The sequence below is a fragment of the Mercenaria mercenaria genome, chromosome 10, assembly GCF_021730395.1.
Source record: "Mercenaria mercenaria strain notata chromosome 10, MADL_Memer_1, whole genome shotgun sequence".
In the NCBI taxonomy this organism is placed as follows: domain Eukaryota; kingdom Metazoa; phylum Mollusca; class Bivalvia; order Venerida; family Veneridae; genus Mercenaria; species Mercenaria mercenaria.
This window is the reverse complement of record NC_069370.1, coordinates 16,086,864-16,106,865: the sequence shown is the minus strand read 5'-3', so window position 1 is coordinate 16,106,865 and position 20,002 is coordinate 16,086,864. Positions and strand designations below refer to the sequence as shown.

General features: G+C 37.6%; 1 protein-coding gene across 1 annotated transcript in view; it reads right to left on the bottom strand.

Moving 5' to 3' along the window:
- The window catches only part of LOC123560073 (proton-coupled zinc antiporter SLC30A2-like), a 48,852-nt gene that overhangs the window by 12,893 nt on the left and 15,957 nt on the right, over positions 1–20,002 (bottom strand). The window contains exons 4-7 of the mRNA XM_053552330.1: positions 14,566–14,721; positions 11,089–11,338; positions 4,876–4,987; positions 3,522–3,656 (exon numbers count right to left, since the gene is read on the bottom strand). Of these exons, the coding sequence (XP_053408305.1) occupies positions 3,522–3,656; positions 4,876–4,987; positions 11,089–11,338; positions 14,566–14,721 (653 nt within the window). The remainder of the gene's footprint in view (positions 1–3,521; positions 3,657–4,875; positions 4,988–11,088; positions 11,339–14,565; positions 14,722–20,002) is intronic.

The window sequence follows — 20,002 nt, the reverse complement described above, 5'->3', positions numbered from 1 at the left end:
GGATCTAGCCAGTTCAAGAAAGGAATCGAGATCTTATGGTGATACAAGTTGTGTGCAAGTTTGGTTAAAACAAGTGAATGAAGTATTGCCATGCAATACAAAGTCCCCTACTGGAAGGCACCTAATTTTTTCTATTGCAGTATAACATAATGAACTGATATCTGTCAATGATGTATAAACAATATTGTACTACATATACAATATGTTATAACATTATAACAACACACTTGGATTAAAATGTGCATATATAAAAACCCACAGTTGTTTTCATATTGAATTTTTTTGGCTGATTATAAAAATGTTATCATGTAAGTTATTTATAGTAACAACAAAGGGAAATTAATCTTTAAAAAAAAAAAAAAAAAAAAAAAAAAAAAAAAATAATAATAACAATATAAGTCCACAAGAAACTCTTTACCAGGTAGAGATAGGTCAAAATACACCTAAAAATTGGATGTAACATGCATGCTGTACCACAGAAAAGTGGTCTCGATTTTTCTCTACCGCCAGTAATAAAAAAGTTACAATAAAATCTATTTATAGTAAAAACAAAGGGACGTAATTCTAAAAACAAGGGTGCCTCATGGTGGTGAACATTTGGTCCAAGTTACATCAAAATCCCTCCATGCATGAAGAAGAAATGTTCCGTACAAAGTCATTCTTGAATTTGACCTTTAAATATGACCTTGACCTTGGACCTAGGGACCTGGTTCTTGCGCATGACATGTTGTCTCATCCAGGGGAATATTTGTGCCAACTGATATCTAAATCCTGCTTTGCATGACAAAGTTATAGACCGGACAGGAAAAAAATCCTCTTGACCTTTGATCTCAAAGTGTGACCTTGACCTTTAAGCTAGGGTACTGGGTGTTGCACACGACACGTCGTCTCATCATGGGAAACATTTGTGCCAAGTAATATTAAAATCCCTTCATGGATGGCAGAGTTATGGACGGGACAGGAAAAAAACTCTGTTGACCTTTGACCCCCAATTGTGACCTTGACCTTTGAGCTAGGGGTCCGGGATTTGCGCATGACACGTCGTCTCATCATGGGGAACACTTTTGCTAAGTGATATTAAAATCCCTTAATGAATGTCAGAGTTATGGACCGGACACGAAACAGACCCTGTTCATGCTATGTTAACATTTGACTGCTAAGTGTGACCTTGACCTTTGAGCTAGGGGTCTGAAAGTTGTGCATGACACATCGTCTTATTATGAGGTACATTTGTGCCAAGTAATATTAAAATCCCTTCATAGATGGGAGAGTTATGGACCGGACAGGAAAAAAGCCTTGTTGACCTTAGACCTCCAATTGTGACCTTGACCTTTAAGCTAGGGGTCCAGGTTTTGCGCAAGACACGTCGTCTCCTCATGGGGAACATTTGTGCCAAGTAATATTAAAATCTCTTCATGGATGGGAGAGTTATGGACCGGACAGGAAAAAAGCCCTGTTGACCTTTGACCTCTAATTGTGACCTTGACCTTTGAGCTAGGGGTTCCGGGATTTGCGCATGACACATCATCTCATCATGGGGAACATTTGTGCCAAGTAATACTAAAATCCCTTCAAGGATGGGAGAGTTGTGGACCGGACAGGAAAAAAGCCCTGTTGACCTTTGACCTCCTATTGTGACCTTGACCTTTGAGCTAGGGGTCCGGGTTTTGCGCATGACACGTCGTCTCATCATGGGGAACATTTGTGCCAAGTAATATTAAAATCCCTTCATGGATGACAGAGTTATGGACCGGACACGAAATTGCGGACGGACGGAATGACGGAATGACAGAATGACCGAATGACGGAAAGACGGAATGACGGAAAGACGGAATGACGGAATGACGGAAAAGAGCATTCCTATAGTCCCCAAAACTGGTTTTCAACCAGTAGGGGACTAATAAAATCATAAACGAAACCACTATCGTGCAGACACGAAATTGTTGACGCACGGACGGACGGACGGACGCACAGACGACGGACGAAGGGTGATCACAAAAGCTCACCTTGTCACTATGTGACAGGTGAGCTAAAAACGAGAAAGTAGGTCAGTAGGTCAAGGTCACAATCAAGTGACATCATATAACTTGGGGTCATCAGGTAATTATAATTAAATAGTCTTGTAAATAGGATCAGATGATTTTTAAGTATTTTTCCTATATAACTCACATAATAACTAAGTGACCCCAGGGCGGGGCCTCTTTTAACCCCAGGGGCATAATTTGAACAATTTTGGTAGAGGACTACTAGACAATGCATCATACCAAATATCAAAAGCCTAGGTCGTATGGTTTCTGACAAGAAGATTTTTACAGCTTTTTCATATATAAGTCGATATGAAACTTTGGACCCCCAGGGCAGGGCCTCTTTTCACCCCAGGGGTACAATTTGAACAATTTTGGTTGAGGACCATAAGACAATGCTACAAACCAAATATCAATGGTCTAAGAGTTGTGGTTTCAGACAAGAAGATTTTTAAACGTTTTTCCCTATATAAGTCTATGTAAAACTTGCGACCCCCTGGGCGGGGCCATATTTGATAGGGGGATAATTTGAACAATCTTGGTAGAGGACCACCAGATGATGCTACATACCAAATATCAAAGCCCTAGGCCATGTGGTTTTCTACAAGAAGATTTTCAAAGTTTTCCCTATATTACTCTATATAAACCATGTGACCCCCGGGGCGGGGCCACATTTGACCCTAGGGGGATAATTTGAACAATCTTGGTAGAGGACCACTAGATGATGCTACATACCAAATATCAAAGCCCTAGGCCATGTGGTTTTGTACAAGAAGATTTTCAAAGTTTTCCCTATATAACTCTATATAAACCATATGACCCCCGGGGCGGGCCATATTTGATCCTAGGGGGATAATTTGAACAATCTTGGTAGAGGACCACTAGATGATGCTACATACCAAATATCAAAGCCCTAGGCCATGTGGTTTTCTATAAGAAGATTTTCAAAGTTTTCCCTATATAAGTCTTTATAAACCATGTGACCCCCCGGGTGGGGCCATATTTGACCCTAGGGGGATAATTTGAAAAATTTTGGTAGAGGACCACTACATGATGCTACACACCAGATATCAAAGCCCTAGGCCCTGTGGTTTTGGACAAGAAGATTTTTAAAGTTTTTCCTTTCTGTTGCCATGGCAACCAGAGTTCTGCATGGAATTCATTTCTTTGAACAATTTTGAAAGGGGGTCACCTAAGGATCATTCCTGTGAAGTTTGGTGTAATTCTGCCCACTGGTTTTCAAGAAGAATATTTTTTTAGGAAATGTTGACGGACAGATGACGGGCGATGCACGACGGACATTGAGCGGTCACAATAGCCCACCATGAGCCTTTGGCTCAGGTGAGCTAAAAAAGGACAGGCTGAATTTACTTCTGGTAGTAATAACTTACGCAGTGGTAACAGTTTAAGCACTTATTTACGACTAAACATATATCACGAAAAAAAATTCTGCAATGTTACACATCACACTGTGAGACTATACTGTAGTGTACTCACCTATAGCTAAATGAACAGCAAGAGCATTTTTCTCTAATGTTAGACACCACACAGTGAGACCATGTACAGCTTTAACACCCATAATCTTCTGTAAACTCTGTTTTATTGAGAAGTAATTTGTGTCACGAGGTACCCCTGCAGTGTAAAAGCAATCATAAATGGAAATCATTGACACTGTTTTTATAAAGTGCTTCACATACAATTAATCAAACAATATAAATATTTGTTGTTTACTGATATTAACACCACATTTAAGAATAGTTCATGACTTAATGGAAGTCAATTAAACAAACCACCAATCCTCATTTCTGTGGGATTGCTGATAACTCTGCAATATCAGCCAGAGGCAGTGTATTAATACCTTCAGACTTTTTCTTGATAAACTGGCAAACACTGTTTTATCTATTTTTAAGAACTGTGACCTTTTCCCAAATGACCTTGTTTACATCCAAAAGAGGCAGCCTTCTGCTAAATTTTCATTTGATTCTTTTTATCCTATCTTGACCCCAATGACCTTAAACCTAATTAAAACCTTGGTATTAATATAAACTTCCTATAGTTCAAATTGAGTCACTGTGTGCAAACTATTCTTCTGTTTTTAGTAACAGTGTCATAAACTATGACCAAACACAACATCTCCCCACTCATTCACATTGCGCCACATGCAATCCAAGCATCATACGCAATTCACTTCAATATATCACCAAGTTATTGAGTGAACACTGTTCTATTTTCAGTAACAGTCACCTTGACTATCCTTGACCTCAGTGGCCTGATACACAGTCAAAATCTTGGTAATAATACAGACTTCAAAAAGTAAAAGTTACACAATTTATTCTAACCTTAAGCAACTAAGTAGACAATTTTCATGTTTTTTGTAACAATGATCTATGTCCAACTAGCCAAATATACACAACCATTTTAATAACTAATTTTAAGCAAATTAAGTACTGTGAAATCATTAACATTTGTAGGGGGCCTAATTTTCATGGATTTCGTGGCTGAGTCAATCCACGAAATTTAATCCGGAAGTAAACTTTTCATTAATTTTATGTTCAAAACTTGAAATCCACGAATTCATATCTCCACGAAATTACCTTTTGGCCAAAACCAACAAATTTCATGCCCATGAAATTAAATGACTTTACAGTAATCTAAATTTAACATTTGACATGAATTACACCCTGGCTATACTTGCTGCACACCCTGCCTACTTGCTGCCTTCCTATCCCCCAACCCTTCCAGTCCGCATTCTAGCAACAAGGTTTTCTTTTAACTTAGGAAAACCTAGATGTAAAAAGAAGAGCTTTTCTTACATTCAATGATAATTCTGAGAATGTCCCTCTGTACTTACCTTCCATAATAATTCTGAGAGTGTCCCTCAATACAGTTACAGTCGTAAATAGAACAAGTATAGAGAACAGGAATGTACATATAGGATCTGCTAAGCGGTATTTTTCTTCTGGCTGAAATGAGAACAACATGCTTTATGACAAGAGGGCCAAATTGTCCTATAACTGCTAACTTGTCTTATATATTTATTTTTATTGATTTTAACGTCACTGTCTGACACAATTTTTGTTCATATGGTGACTTTCCAGCTTTGATGGTGGTAGAGAAAACCAAAGGTGCCCCTCCATGCATTATTTCATCACGAGCGGGCACCTGGGTAGAACCATCAACCTTCTGTTAGCCAGCTGGATGGCTTCCTCACATGAAGAATTTATGCCCCGAGTGAGGCTCAAACCCACATCGATGAGGGGCAAGTGATTTGAAGTCAGCGACCTTAACCACTCGGCGGCCACGTAGACCCTGCTTACTTGTCTTAGAAGACAAAGAAAATGATAATTATTTCACTACCAATATGACTGAAATATATCTACAAGTATTGTTTTATAAGCATAGCAATATTTTAGGGCTTAGAACCAAAAAATCAGAGACTTTAACCTTTAGCCTGCTGGCAGCGAGTTATTCTGCCTTTGCGACCAGTGCAGACCAAGATTAGCCTGCACATCCGTCCGTGCAGCCTGATCATGGTCTGCACTGTTCGCTATTCAGTCAGTAAATTTTCAGTGAACACCCCTTCAAATAATAAATAGTATTGTCCAAACTGAGTGATGGACCAGTCCATTTTAGAAATTTAGCAGGGTAAGGGTTAACTTATTAGTACAGTTCTGACTTTGCACAGATCCCAATTGTGCAATTCTTAAAACTGCATACACCTTAAACAAAGGTTGTATGGAAATCGAGATTAACAAATATTTCAGATGAAAAATTGATACCAGTTTTGTACAATTTGTACAGGCATAGTTTTAAGAGTGAGAACTTTTCAAGTGGAGATGTGTAAGCATACATTTTATTTAGGTGTTTTCATTTTAAGACAGTTTGCTGTAACTCCATCAAATGGTTCACAAGCAGATGCTGTTAAAACGACTTATCTATTTTTAACTGTAATGGCCCCTAAATGGGCTAAACACAACCAGTTAAACAAAACTGAGAGAGGATCATAAAAGGATGTCGCAGTTTTATGAAGATCAATGAAGTGGCTCATGATGTTTAAGGGATTTTCTATTTTTAGCTCTCATGGCCCCTAAAATGGTCAGCTCCCCCCTGCCCCCACCTCATTTGAACAACATGAGAGGGGACCTTACAAACCAAGATCCAGTACATGGTTCATGAAAAGCAATTGATTTTCTATTTTTAGCTCAGGCTGCTCCTGAATGGGGCCTAGTGGAAACATTTGAACAAAATTAAGAGAAAATCACACAAAGATGCTATAGGTCAAATTCTGTGATGTCGTTTAAAGTTTTTCTATTTTTAGCTCTGGTTGCCCTCTAAAACAGGCCAAGCATTCCCATTGAACAAATTTGTGAGGGGACCTTGCCAATATGCTAAAGACCAAGTTTGGTGTAATTCTAGCAAGTAGTTACAGAAAATTAGATGTTTAAGTTAAAATGTTGATGACCGATCGGGGACCATCTGCCTTACAGCTCACCCTGACCTAAAAACATTTACAAAGGAAACAAACTGCACTGAAACTCTCATTTTGACATCTGATGTTTCTAAATTTAGCTCAAGGTTTGGAAAAAAAGGCATTAATGTCATTTGTTCTATAACTGATTTTTGAATATGTATTTTGAAATTTGATCAAAACTGTCACCTCCAGATGTTCGTAATAACATGTTGTTTTGAAGTGTCTCTATTCAAAGCTTTTATTCAAGGTTTATCTATACACAGACTACACTAAATTTGTTATGTTTAGTTTTCAATAGATTGATACATATATTATAAGAAAGTTACAATAAAGTTGATAAAACATAATACGGATATAAACCAGATTCACTGTGCACACTTAAAATCAAAAGTAGTACCTTCTGGTTATTTCCAAACTTGAAATAGCCTACTTTAAAACTTTGCAGTGTCATACAGCTATATACAAAGTAGTATCAACAAGAGCTGTCTCCATAGGATGACACATGCCCCCGATGGCACTTTGAATGAATAGTTATGGCCGATGTTAGAGTTTAGGACCTTTGACCTACGGACCTGGGTCTTGCACGCGACACGTTGTCTTACTGTGGTACACATTCATGCCCAATATTTTTAAAACCCATGCATGAATGACAAAGATATGGACCGGACACGCCCATCAATGCACTATCATGAAATATGACCTTTAACGTCTAGTGTGACCTTGACCTTTGAGCTACGGACCTGGGTCTTGCGCGCGACACGTCGTCTTACTGTGGTACACATTCATGCCAAGTTATTGGAAAATCCATCCATGGATGACAAAGATATGGACCGGACACGAATGCACTACCATGAAAAATGACCTTTAACGTCTAAGTGTGACCTTGACCTTTGAGCTACGGACCTGGGTCTTGCGCGCGACACGTCGTCTTACTGTGGTACACATTCATGCCAAGTTATTTGAAAATCCATCCATGGATGACAAAGATATGGACCGGACATGCCCAACTATCATGAAAAATGACCTTTAACGTCTAAGTGTGACCTTGACCTTTGAGCTACGGACCTGGGTCTTCCGCGCGACATGTCGTCTTACTGTGGTACACATTCATGCCAAGTTATTTGAAAATCCATCCATCGATGACAAAGATATGGACCGGACACGAAAATTGCGGACAGACTGACAGACCGACAGACAGTTCAAAAACTATATGCCTCCCTTCGGGGGCATAAAAACGTAATGGCCCTAAATTGCTCACCAGAGGTTCCCAGCTAAAACAGGTACAATAAGAAACACTGGTTTGCAAAATTCAGAGGAGAAAGTTTTCAAAAGTTTTCTATATAGAGCCACATAAGGAACACTAGACCTGCCCCTTACAGTCATATTTTGAAATACTGGAATAATATGAATATTCTTGGTGGGTCATCCCCTAATGAGTATTATTTCCATGAAATTACTTCAAAATCACACCAACTGTTTAAAAGATGTTGTTTGGAGACTGCCCTATGTTGTGCTCTGCTAAGCTAAATATATGCAATATACATGTACCTCAATTTTAGCAACTGGTGAACGGATAGCTCAGTGGTTTGCACACTGGCCTTCCAATCCTGAGGTCGGGGGTTCGATCCCCGGCAGCTACTCGGGAATTTTCAGAAACGCTTTTCAGTGTTTCCCACCCAACTAGAGGTGTACTGGTCAGGAACCCAGGCAATCCTTGCGTGTATCAGTGCTATACACTGGGCACGTTAAAGAACCAGACTGTCTATTCGCAACGAGCTAGGCTAAGTTAGCCGGACAAGCCTGTATCTGATTTCTGATCTCCCTGTCGTGGGGGCTTTGTCTCACTCTGTCCCTCTGGTCAGATCGCTCTGTGTCTGTACTAGTAGAGGATGAATTATGCGCCCTGTGTGGCTGCATTTGAACTATGTAAAGCGCCTTTGAACGTGAAATTGATCATGAAAAGGGCGCTATATAAATCTGGTATAATAATAATAACTGTGGAACTTCTTTAACATATTCATTTCATTACTTTGTAAAGTTTGGAAAGGCACCCTATTGTTTAATTAAGAAATAATTTATAGCAAAAAGAGTGTTTTAACACTTATTTATGCACGATGGGCAGTTGTAATAATGTGTAAATTATTTGTACGACGTATTACCGCCTGAGTGTATAAATAGTGTTAAAATACGATTCTGGTATAAATTATTTCAATTCTAATATGCCCTTAATATAAAACAGTAGATAACATATAGAAGCGCTCTTTCTTGGTCGCAACAAAAACATTGACGTCAACGTGACGTCATTCTAGCGTAAGAGTGTTTTAAAAGAGAAAAGCATATTAGAATGATTTATAGTGTCTTACAACTAGACTATAACATTCTTGCACTGGCTGCAGGTGCAGACTGGAATATTCAGCTCGAGGGTAACTGTTTAGGTGGTAACGAGGCTCTGCCAAGTCACTTTATTAACAGTTACCAGAAAGTCTGATATTCCAAGATACATCTACAATCAGTAACAGAATCTTCTTCTTGCATACCATATTCAAGAAATAAGAATAAAAATAAAATCTAATACATGTACTTTCTTTTTAGCACTATTTTCTTACAGCAACATATTTAAACAAAGTGTAGGAAATCAATGTCTGTAAACAGGAACAACTATGTCACGTTTCACAAACAAATAACACTGTTAAGTTCTGTTTAATCACTGTTTTTTCAGTTGCAGCATAACATTATATGCTATAAGGAACAAAGAGGAACTATCAAGGTATCTGATTTTATTCTGGCTAATAAAATGAAGTATGAATTACTGCATAAATCATTATCAACATTTCTTGCACACAGGACTGGCGTTTCCGGTGATTTTACCCATGCCGGCAAAACCCATCTGGCACCCCCAATGCCAGATGACTCTCGTGCTGTTAATGACAACTAGTGGTTCATGCACTGATAATATACTGTTTATGTAAAAATACGAAAAAAACAGGTACCTTGATAGTTTCTCTCCGTTCCTTATAGTATATTTTTCAATTCAAAATAGTTAGTTTACCATAAGAACATAACGTTACGCTACAAATGATAAAACTTAAATGGAACTTTGTTATTGTGCATAACGGAAAACATCATGACGTCACTTCTGCTTACGGACGTTAATTTCCCGCGCTCTACTACAAGAAAGAGTGATACAAAGAAAATATTTCTACCTGTTATTTGTAAAATACGGTATGCAAGAAAAACAATCTGCCAGAATAAAATGCTAACATGTAGACGATATGCAAGAAAAAATATCAGTCATGTGTTTAGGAATCGGATGGAAATATCCGTCCCTTGGCCACCTGCGCATTGGCGGTAATTCGGCAAGCCTCATTACCCTTACAGAAGCAAGCCTCTGTGGCGTACATGCTGCGTATTTGCTGTGTATATGCCGCGAACACAGTAGTACGCCAGAGGAGTACATTTTACATACACCGCATGCCGCGTACTATTTCGACGAGTACACAGCATGTACGCAGGAGGTCACTAGTACACTTCAAGTACTCAGCACAGACTGAAAATTTAAGGAGTACACTGCATGTAAGCAGGAGGGACTTGTACAAGAAAATAGTACACTGCATGTACACCGCAGATACTTCGAAATTTATAACACTTATATTTAATTGCATTAAAGTTGTTTCCCCTTGATGCAGTTACGCCATTTTCTTCAGATGTTTACAAAATTACATGCTACAAAAATTGATTTATTTCATTGAAAAGTGGATGAAGAAAAGCATACTAATTGATTTGATAACATCAATCTACATTATTTTGGTAAGGGTAAATACTTATTGATGCATGTCACTTATCTTTTTTCTGTTTTTTTCTGTCCAAATGATCAGCATTTGCATAAGAAAGTTGGTGGGGTAAGGAATTTACACTATCACAGCAGTTTCGCCACAAGAGTACACAGCATGTATGCAGCAGGAGTACACAGCATGTACACCGCAGGACTCGGGCCAGGAGTACACAGAATGTACGCCGCAGGAGTACACAGCATGTACGCTGCAGGGGTAGTACACTGCAGGCTCATTTGCATGTGAAAAGTGTATGTGCCGCGTACATGCTGCGTACTATTTCCCGCATACTAAATTCCTCCAGCGTACATCCTGTGTACTATGTAGTCCACAGCATGTACGCAGCAAGTAGTACGCGGCAGAGCTCATTTGCATGTCAAAAGTGTACTACAAAGTACTATCGGTGTATGTGCGGAGTATATCCTGCGTACTATTTAAAGCCCTTGATTTCAGTACACATCATGTACGCATCATATACGCTGCATGTACACAGCAAGAGTACGCAGCAGGTCTTTTTCTTCTGTAAGGGTACAGCCCAATGCGCAGGTGCCCTCGGGACGGATATTTCTATCCGATTCCTAAACACATGACAGATATTATTAATATGTAGTTTGTTATCAGTATTTACAAGAGTCATCTTACACCTGGAGATTTCCAGCACCAGTGAAAACCACCAAAACCCTTGTCTGATATACAAGAGAAGTTATTTCTTAAAACTTTTCGATCTAAGAATAGTAACTTTAATCAAGAATTCAAATCCTACCTTTAACTTGATTATGATCGAGGCCAACAAAACTCCCATACTCTGTATAATATCACCTATCACATGTATAAAAGCTGCCCTAACATTGATATTTTTCGGATGAGGTTTTTCAGTCTTTTCTGACTCAGTTAAACTTGGATTTCTTAGATCTTCTTCTCCTCCCATTTGTAGATTTTCTTCATCTGGAAGTAACGGTTCATAGTCCCCTCTTCTCCCTCCATCAGTATTGGAATGTCTGTGGCTTTGTGCCCTGTAAAAAGTCAGTAATTTCTGTCTCTTATTTAAGGGTAACAAAGGTGAGATGCTTACGACACCAATAATGTTTGTAACAGCTGAAAAGACCGACACACACACTTACTTTTTGGATTGTCATCTTGCAGGATTTTACTTAATGCCCATGTGACACTTACACAATGTCACACCTGTTGTTTTGTTACTTTCTGACTGACACTTCATGTCGGTTTCTGTTACACATCGGTTCAATAATGGTATATGCTAGACAAAACAGTTTGTTTGTGTCTTTGTGTTTATCATGTTTACCTTAGGCTAATATTACTATCGTGCATTCATAGCCAGAAGCAGCTACAGATACGGAAATGGACAAATCTATGTGCCCCCCCCCCACTCCCAAAAATTTTTAGGGGACACGAAAAATTAATTAAAGGAAACTTATGAACTTTCTCCATTTCTATAATGGACTGGTCCATCATTCAATTTGGGCAGAACTTTTTATCATTTAAAGGGGTGTTTACTGAAAAGTTACTGACTGAATAGCGAACAGTGCAGACTATGATCAGACTGCACGGATGTACAGCCTAATCTTGATCTGCACTGGTCGCAAAGGCTTAACCCAAAACATTAGTGGTCATCTAATTTGTAAGCCCGATCATGTTATCAAAATTCAAGATTCTGGATTTAGTGGTTCTCAAGCTACTGAGCGCCAGTAGTTTTCAAGGTTAAGGCTCCTGTGACCTTGACCTTTGACTTACTAAATGAAGTCACACCACAATTTAATAATGAAGATGATAGTTCATTTATAAATGAATATTAACAATTTTTGTTGTTGCTGGATTTAACGTCACAGACACAATGATTGGTCATATGGCAACTTTCCAGCTTTGATGGTGGAGGAACTACCCAGATGCCCCCCTCCCCCAAGGCATTCTTTCATCATTGGCGGGCATCTGGAACCACGGCCTTCCAGAAAACAGATGACATTGTATCGCTTTCGCACAGGAAGAATTCTACACACAGTGAGGCTCGAACCCCTATCGGTGAGGGGCAAGTAAGCAACCATAACCACATGGCCACGATGGCCCCTCATATATTAACAAAATAGTTGATTTCATATTGGCTTTATCATTTAGCCTTGAACAGTCATACTAACCTTGGCCTAAGGACCTTGGCTAATACTAAATCATGTAATTGATTACATTATTTCATCATGATGACATTTTATCTTAAATGATGAAATATAGCTGACAAAGATATTAATGCAATGACTGCAGCAGATGTAAAACCATTTACTAGAAATATAATATGCAATTGTTGAAATAACATTATTGACATAGCGTGGCTGCATGGCTAAATTTCATAAGTCCTTGTAAATTTTGTTTACTTTCCACGCAAACTGTGCAGAAGATGGGTATCTTGAGCAAGATCAATACTCACACAGTGCACATAAGTCTGTAAAATACTATAAGCAAATACTATGAAATCATTAATATTTGTGGTGGACTATTTTTTGTGGATTATGTGGCTGGGTCATTCCACTAAATTAAATACCAAGAAACATCTAAAATTCCCTTCCATTTTATTTTTATAGGGTCAGAGACCACCAATTCAAAAAAGTACAGGGAACTTACTGGGAATGAGGTAAGTGTATACCTGGGAATAAGGTAACGTCTGTGCGTTCTGATTGGTCAGTCATGTAAACAAACCCAGGAAGTGATTATTTTTTCAAAATTGATATTTTTTCACTGCATTTACAGTATTTTATTATACATTTTGACAAAATTTGCTACATTTTATGTGTATTTAAAAAAAGTTTAATCAAACGAATTTCTCCCGCCATGTCAATGATGTAAACAGGGGGTCATCTCATTCACACGAAAATTACTTAAATAAAGTATCACTATTCATATGTTTTTCGTCTGATATTTTGGTAGAACTAAGATAGTTCTTGAAAAACTTGTAATTAGATATACATGTTTCGATGTATGGAAGGCCGTACATGCCATAATGTTACAATGTAAGTCTATGGGAAAACAATTGGTGGTCTCTAACTATAGTCTAGAAACAAAAATTTAAGTCCCCATAAACTGCATTTTGGAGGAAACCACAAAATTTTATATGTAATGAAGTAAACGATTTTACAGTAAACTATTCCCAACTATCGTGTATATTTGGTTAAAAGAGCCTATGGATGACATGACCTAGATGGACATTGCCCCAGAATGGGATACTAATGCTATACAAACAAGAGGGCAAGGATGGCCCAAAATTGCTCACCTGAGTGTACACCGCTTGCTTGAACAATTTTGGAAGATGGTTATGCAAGGAAATTGTCTGTGAAATTATTTTGAAATAGTGCCATACTAAATAAATGTGGGCAAGCACTGTGTTAGGGGAATGTGGGTTGGGAGATAGTGGGCGGGGAGGGGAAGGTGTGGTAAGAATCTAGGGGAATGTTGAAAAAGGATTCTAAGAGGCAATATCAAACAAGCAGATTTTTAATGTTTCCAGAGTATACATATAGGGGAAAGTGACTACGCCCCCTAGGGGGGGGCCACGTTTTTTGAAGGAAAGTAATTATATGTATAATCTTCACGAAAGTTTCATCCAAAAATATTTGTGTAAAATTATTTTAAAATTGGGCCAGCAGTTTCTGACAATGAGATTTTTAAAATTTCCACTATACACATAAAGGGAAAACTGACCTGGCAGCCATGTTTTATGACAAATCAGAATAACTTGAACAATTTTCATTAAAGGTCACCACAGGAACATTAATTTTGTGTAAATTTTTTTTAAAATTGGGCCTGCTGTTTCTGACAAGAAGATTCTTAAGTTTCAACAATATACAAATAGGGAAAAGTGGCCACGCCTCCAAACAGCCATGTTTTTTATGAATCGGTGAAATCTGAACAATCTCGGTAGATCACACATAGACTATTTTGCAGTTTCGTACCAGAAGATTTTTAAGAATCAGAAGAAGACCACCAAAGGAACATCCATGTTTCATCAACTTCTGCCACATAGTTTCAGAGATGTCATTTGATGAAATATGAGGACAGACAGACAAATGACGGATAGCTGGACGATGCCAGACAGTGAGTGATTACAACAGCTCACTCCGAGTGCAATTTTAATATGCCCACCTTCTGGGGCATAAAAAGAAATGTATAATTAACTAAAAGACACTGTTACATTTAAGCATCCATTGTACATCCTCTCAATTTAATCAAGCAAACTTACCTCTGATAGCCATTGTCACTTGTATGACTAGAATGAGAGTCATGAGAATGCCCGTTCCCGTGGCTATGCCCATGTCCGTGGCTATGCCCATGACCAAAACTGGGTCGGGAACCAGACTTTCCACAACATAACTCTGAATGTAACACAATGCCCATTCTGAAATAAGAGATCAAACATCAATTTACACAAAAATTATTTTCATTTTTTTGCCTCTAAATTTATTCAACTGTAATGATATCTAATCAATTCAATAAGCTAATGACAAGTTAAAATTTAACTGACTTAAGATTAACTCAGATTCATGGGTCATGGATTTGTTCACTGTAATGATAACTAATCAATTCAATAAGCTAATTACAAATTAAAATTTAATTCAGTCGCATGGGTCATGGATTTATTCGCTGTAATGATATCTAATAAATTCAATAAGCTAATTACAAGTTAAAATTTAATTCAGTCGCATAGGTCATGGATTTGTTCACTGTAATGATATTTAATCAATTAAATAAGCTAATTACAAATTAAATTTAATTGACTTAAGATTAACTCAGATTCATGGGTCATAGATTTATTCACTGTAATGATATCTAATCAATTCAATAAGCTAATTACAAGTTAAAATTTAATTGACTTAAGATTAACTCAGTTGTGTGGGTCATGGATTTGTTCACACACAAATAAACTGTGACTTTAACTTCACATTAAAATATACTGCATTATCTTTGCCATGAGTTGTTTGAACTTTTTTTATTCATAACTTTATCATGACATCACAGTACATTAGGGGTTCTAACTGACCAATCAGAGAGCTGCATTTTCGAGTACCTGCCAGTTTCCACTTGGGTATAATGAAGTATATTTACAATGAACATATAGTGACTTTAAAAATAAATATCACACTATTTTAGAAATCAAATTAAGGTTTTTCACTGCACATGCCCAAGATGATGCTACAGACATCAAAACTTTGAAGTTTCACTGAAATATTATATCGATTTAATACCTTTATTTTAGTGAAAAGTTTGAGATTTTACACAGGGAGTCTATGATAAAGTCCGAGTAAAAAGTAATCAATACCCAAGTGAAATAAGTATCATTCCACAATGTTTTGGACACGTTAAAATTATGAATTCAAAATATAAATCCTAACATCATCTTCAATGCATGGTCTCAAAGCTATAGTGTCCATAACATCAGGAAATGTCAAAAAAAAATCTGGTTCTTGAACCACTTCTGCCGCTTTCCCTAAATACTACACAATATTTTTTAAAGACACAGTCTGCTCAAAACTAACTTTTAATTAGCTTTATACACAGATGTTCTGAACTGTATTTTCAGTTGTGGAGCATTATCAAACAGTCTAGCTTTATACACAGATGTTCTGCACTATATTTTCAGATGGAGCATTATCAAACAGTCTAGCATTATTCACAGATGTGCTGCACTATAGTTTTAGGTGGAGCATTATCAAACAGTCTAGCATTATTCACAGATGTTCTGAACTATATTTTCAGGTGGAGCATTATCAAACAGTCTAGCATTATTCACAATAAATGCCTCTTATGACAATAAAACATCACAACCGATACACCAAGTAATTATGCACTGTATATGTTTTGCACTGTTTCTATATTGTAATCTACATGACAGAAATTTATGTAAATTATATTCATCAAATACATACAAACACTAGTCTTATAGATTTAATCAAGCCTTAAATGGGACAATGACAAAACTGATTCAGCAAGCCAGAACTGACAAACAACATGTGAGCCGCACCATGAGAAAACCAACATAGTGCGTTTGCGACCAGCATGGATCCAGACCAGCCTGTGCATCCGCGCAGTCTGTTCAGGATCCATGCTGTTTGCTAACAGTTTCTCTAATTGCAATAGGCTTCGAAAGTGAACAGCATGGATCCTGACCAGACTGCGCAAATGCACTATGTTGGTTTTCCCATGGCGCGGCTCAATTATGTTTTCATTTTACAGTGGAACCTGCCTAAGCTGTATTAAGCAGCCACTTGCATAAAGCAGTTAGACAGTTAACTTCCAAGATCAACTTCATGTTCTCATTTCAGTCTGTCTTCAGCAGCCGCTGGCCTACGAGGTCACCTGTTCTATGATGGTGGTCAGTTAACCCTCTCAGTGTCACTGGACTTTACACTTGCGCTAATCTGTTCTCCACAAGCAAATGACAACTACCTTACATTAAGCAGTGTGTGTGTGCTTGCGTTCAGGTTAAGTGTCTTTTTCAACAATCTTTCAGCCTGATAAACAACAGCATCTACTAGCAGCAGTGAGGCCAATGCCCAACTTTATAGTGCTGCCGTACAGATAATATCAATCCATAGACATTGTGACATGTTACCACATGACACACTGTTACATTACTGACACCTGGCTGACCAATCCTGAAATTAGCCTCATAAGTCTGAGTCCCAAGAGAGGAATCTAATAGTGCATTTTTTATGTTTTTGGTATGGTGAAGGACAGGGAGCGAACCCGTGTCCTCCCATGCTCAAGTCAGGCACTCTACCACATTAAACACAGGCACTAAGAATTGTTTTTACTAATTTTTCAATTCAAAATTGGAAAGTGTTTGTAACAGGATTACAGGAGGAAAACTGCCTTAATTATAAAGCTGAATACTTAAGGACCATGAAGTATGTATTCTATTATGGTTAACTTGTCAAGACCGCAGAAAAAGTTCATTGCGGCGGCGACCCAGGTTCAATTTCTTACTACGGCATGTTTTGTTTCTTGATTTGGCACTTTCAAGGCAGCTTAGAAATAAAAACTCATGTTCTAAAATTCATAATATGACCTAACTAATTGTAAAGAAACATAGTTTTTTCGCCAAAATATGGAGGTCAGAGACTTTAAGACAGTCATAATCTCATCTGTTCCTGAGAAATTAAGTACTTCCTATTTTTACACCAGATGTAGCCGGACAGAGTGAGTCACCCCATCTTTTGAGACAATGTCAAGTGGTTTATACTTAAACACTAGCTATATATTATGATAATGGTCTGTCATTAACTCTTTTCAAAGATAACATATGCTGCATTAACAGTTATTTATGCAATGTTTTATATTGGAAACAATAAATGTGGCTGAAGATGCATGAGATAAACTAAAATACAATGCAAACTTGAAAGTACAGCCGGCAGAGGAGTGTAGTATAAAAAACTCACTCCTTCCATTCTAAAGTTTGTAATTTCTATCTACGGAAGAGGCTGAACATTAATTTCATAATCAATTTCTTTGTTAAGATTAAATTCCAACAAACAATAAAAATTCCTGTTGATTTTAAACTTTAATCATCTGCAGGGGAGGAAGTAATTTTCATGTGGTTATGTTAATACCAGAAAAATTAAGTCCAAACAAACAAATAAAATTCTTATTCATTAAATCTTTCAGAAGCTGAAGCCTATGAATTCCAATCAAAATACAAAAACAAGAGGACCATGATGGTCCTGAATCGCTCACCTCTTCCCACATGACCCAGTTTTGAGTATGACGTCATTTTTTCTATTATTTGACATAGAGACCTAGTTTTTGAGTTCATGTGACCCAGTTTTGAACTTGACCTAGATATCATCAAGGTAAACATTCTGACCAATTTCCATGAAGATCCATTGAAAAATATGGTCTCTAGAGAAGTCAAAAGATTTTAATAATTTTAGACCTACTGACCTAGTTTTTGACCGCAGTTGACCCAGTTTCAAACTTGACCTAGATATCATCAAGATGAACATTCAGACCAACTTTCATACAGATCCCATGAAAAGTATGGCCTCTAGAGAGGTCACAAGGTTTTTTTATTATTTGACCTACTGACCTAGTTTTTTATGGCATGTGACCCAGTTTCAATCTTGACCTAGATATCATCAAGGTGAACATTCTGACCAATTTTTATGGAGATCCATTCACAAGTATGGTCTCTAGAGAGGTCACAAGGTTTTTCTATTTTTAGACCTAATGACCTAGTTTTTGACCGCACATGACCCTGTTACGAACTTGACCTAGATATCATCAAGATGAACATTCAGACCAATTTTCATACAGATCCCATGAAAAATATGGCCTATAGAGAGGTCACAAGGTTTTTCTATTATTTGACCTACTGACCTAGTTTTTGATGGCACGTGACCCACTTTCAAACTTGACCTAGATATCATCAAGATGAACGTTCAGACCAATTTTCATACAGATTCCATGAAAAATATGGCCTCTAGAGAGGTCACAAGGTTTTTCTATTATTTGACCTACTGACCTAGTTTTTGACCGCACTTGACCCAGTTTCGAACTTGACCTAGATATCATCAAGGTGAACATTCTGACCAATTTTCATGAAGATCTCATGAAATATGTGGCCTCTAGAGAGGTCACAAGGTTTTTCTATTTTTAGACCTACTGACCTAGTTTTTGACCGCACATGACCCAGTTTCGAACTTGACCTAGATATCATCAAGATGAACATTCAGACCAACTTTCATACAGATCCCATGAAAAATATGGCCTCTAGAGAGGTCACAAGGTTTTTGTATTATTTGGACTACTGACCTAGTTTTTGATGGCACGTGACCCAGTTTCGAACTTGACCTAGATATTATCAAGGTGAACGTTCTGACCAATTTTCATGAAGATCTTGTGAAATATATGGCCTCTAGAGAGGTCACAAGGTTTTTCTATTTTTAGACCTACTGACCTAGTTTTTGATGGCACGTGACCCAGTTTCGAACTTGACCTAGATATCATCAAGGTGAACATTCTGACCAAGTTTCATGAAGATCTTGTGAAATAAATGGCCTCTAGAGAGGTCACAAGGTTTTTCTATTTTTAGATCTACTGACCTAGTTTTTGAGGGCAAGTGACCCAGTTTCGAACTTGACCTAGATATCATCAAGATGAACATTCTGACCAACTTTCATAAAGATCCCATGAAAAATGTGACCTCTAGAGTGGTCACAAGCAAAAGTTTACGGACGGACGCACGCACGGACGGACGACGGACGACGGACACCGCACGATCACAAAAGCTCACCTTGTCACTTTGTGACAAGTGAGCTAAAAAACAACATAAAAACTAAAAAAAACTAACACTTAACTAAAAGAAACTCTCGACAGCAATGAAAAAAAAATGATTTTACAGTATTCTCTGTGATTAACTGACAAAGATAACATGTAAAGTATGTGAAACTGTCAGTTACCTGCAGCAAAATTAGTAGTACTGTGAACTTCTACTGACTACTGTTTTTTTTTATTTAGCAAAAGTGTCAAAAACTGCTGTTTTAGCCATCAACAAACAAAAGTTTTATACAAAAAAGTTTTATACAAAAGTATGTCTCTGATTGATAAAGCTGAACCTTTCACTATCTCATCCCCAAAACAATAAGGATCATCTACTGATCATAGACAATAATGCTAAACAA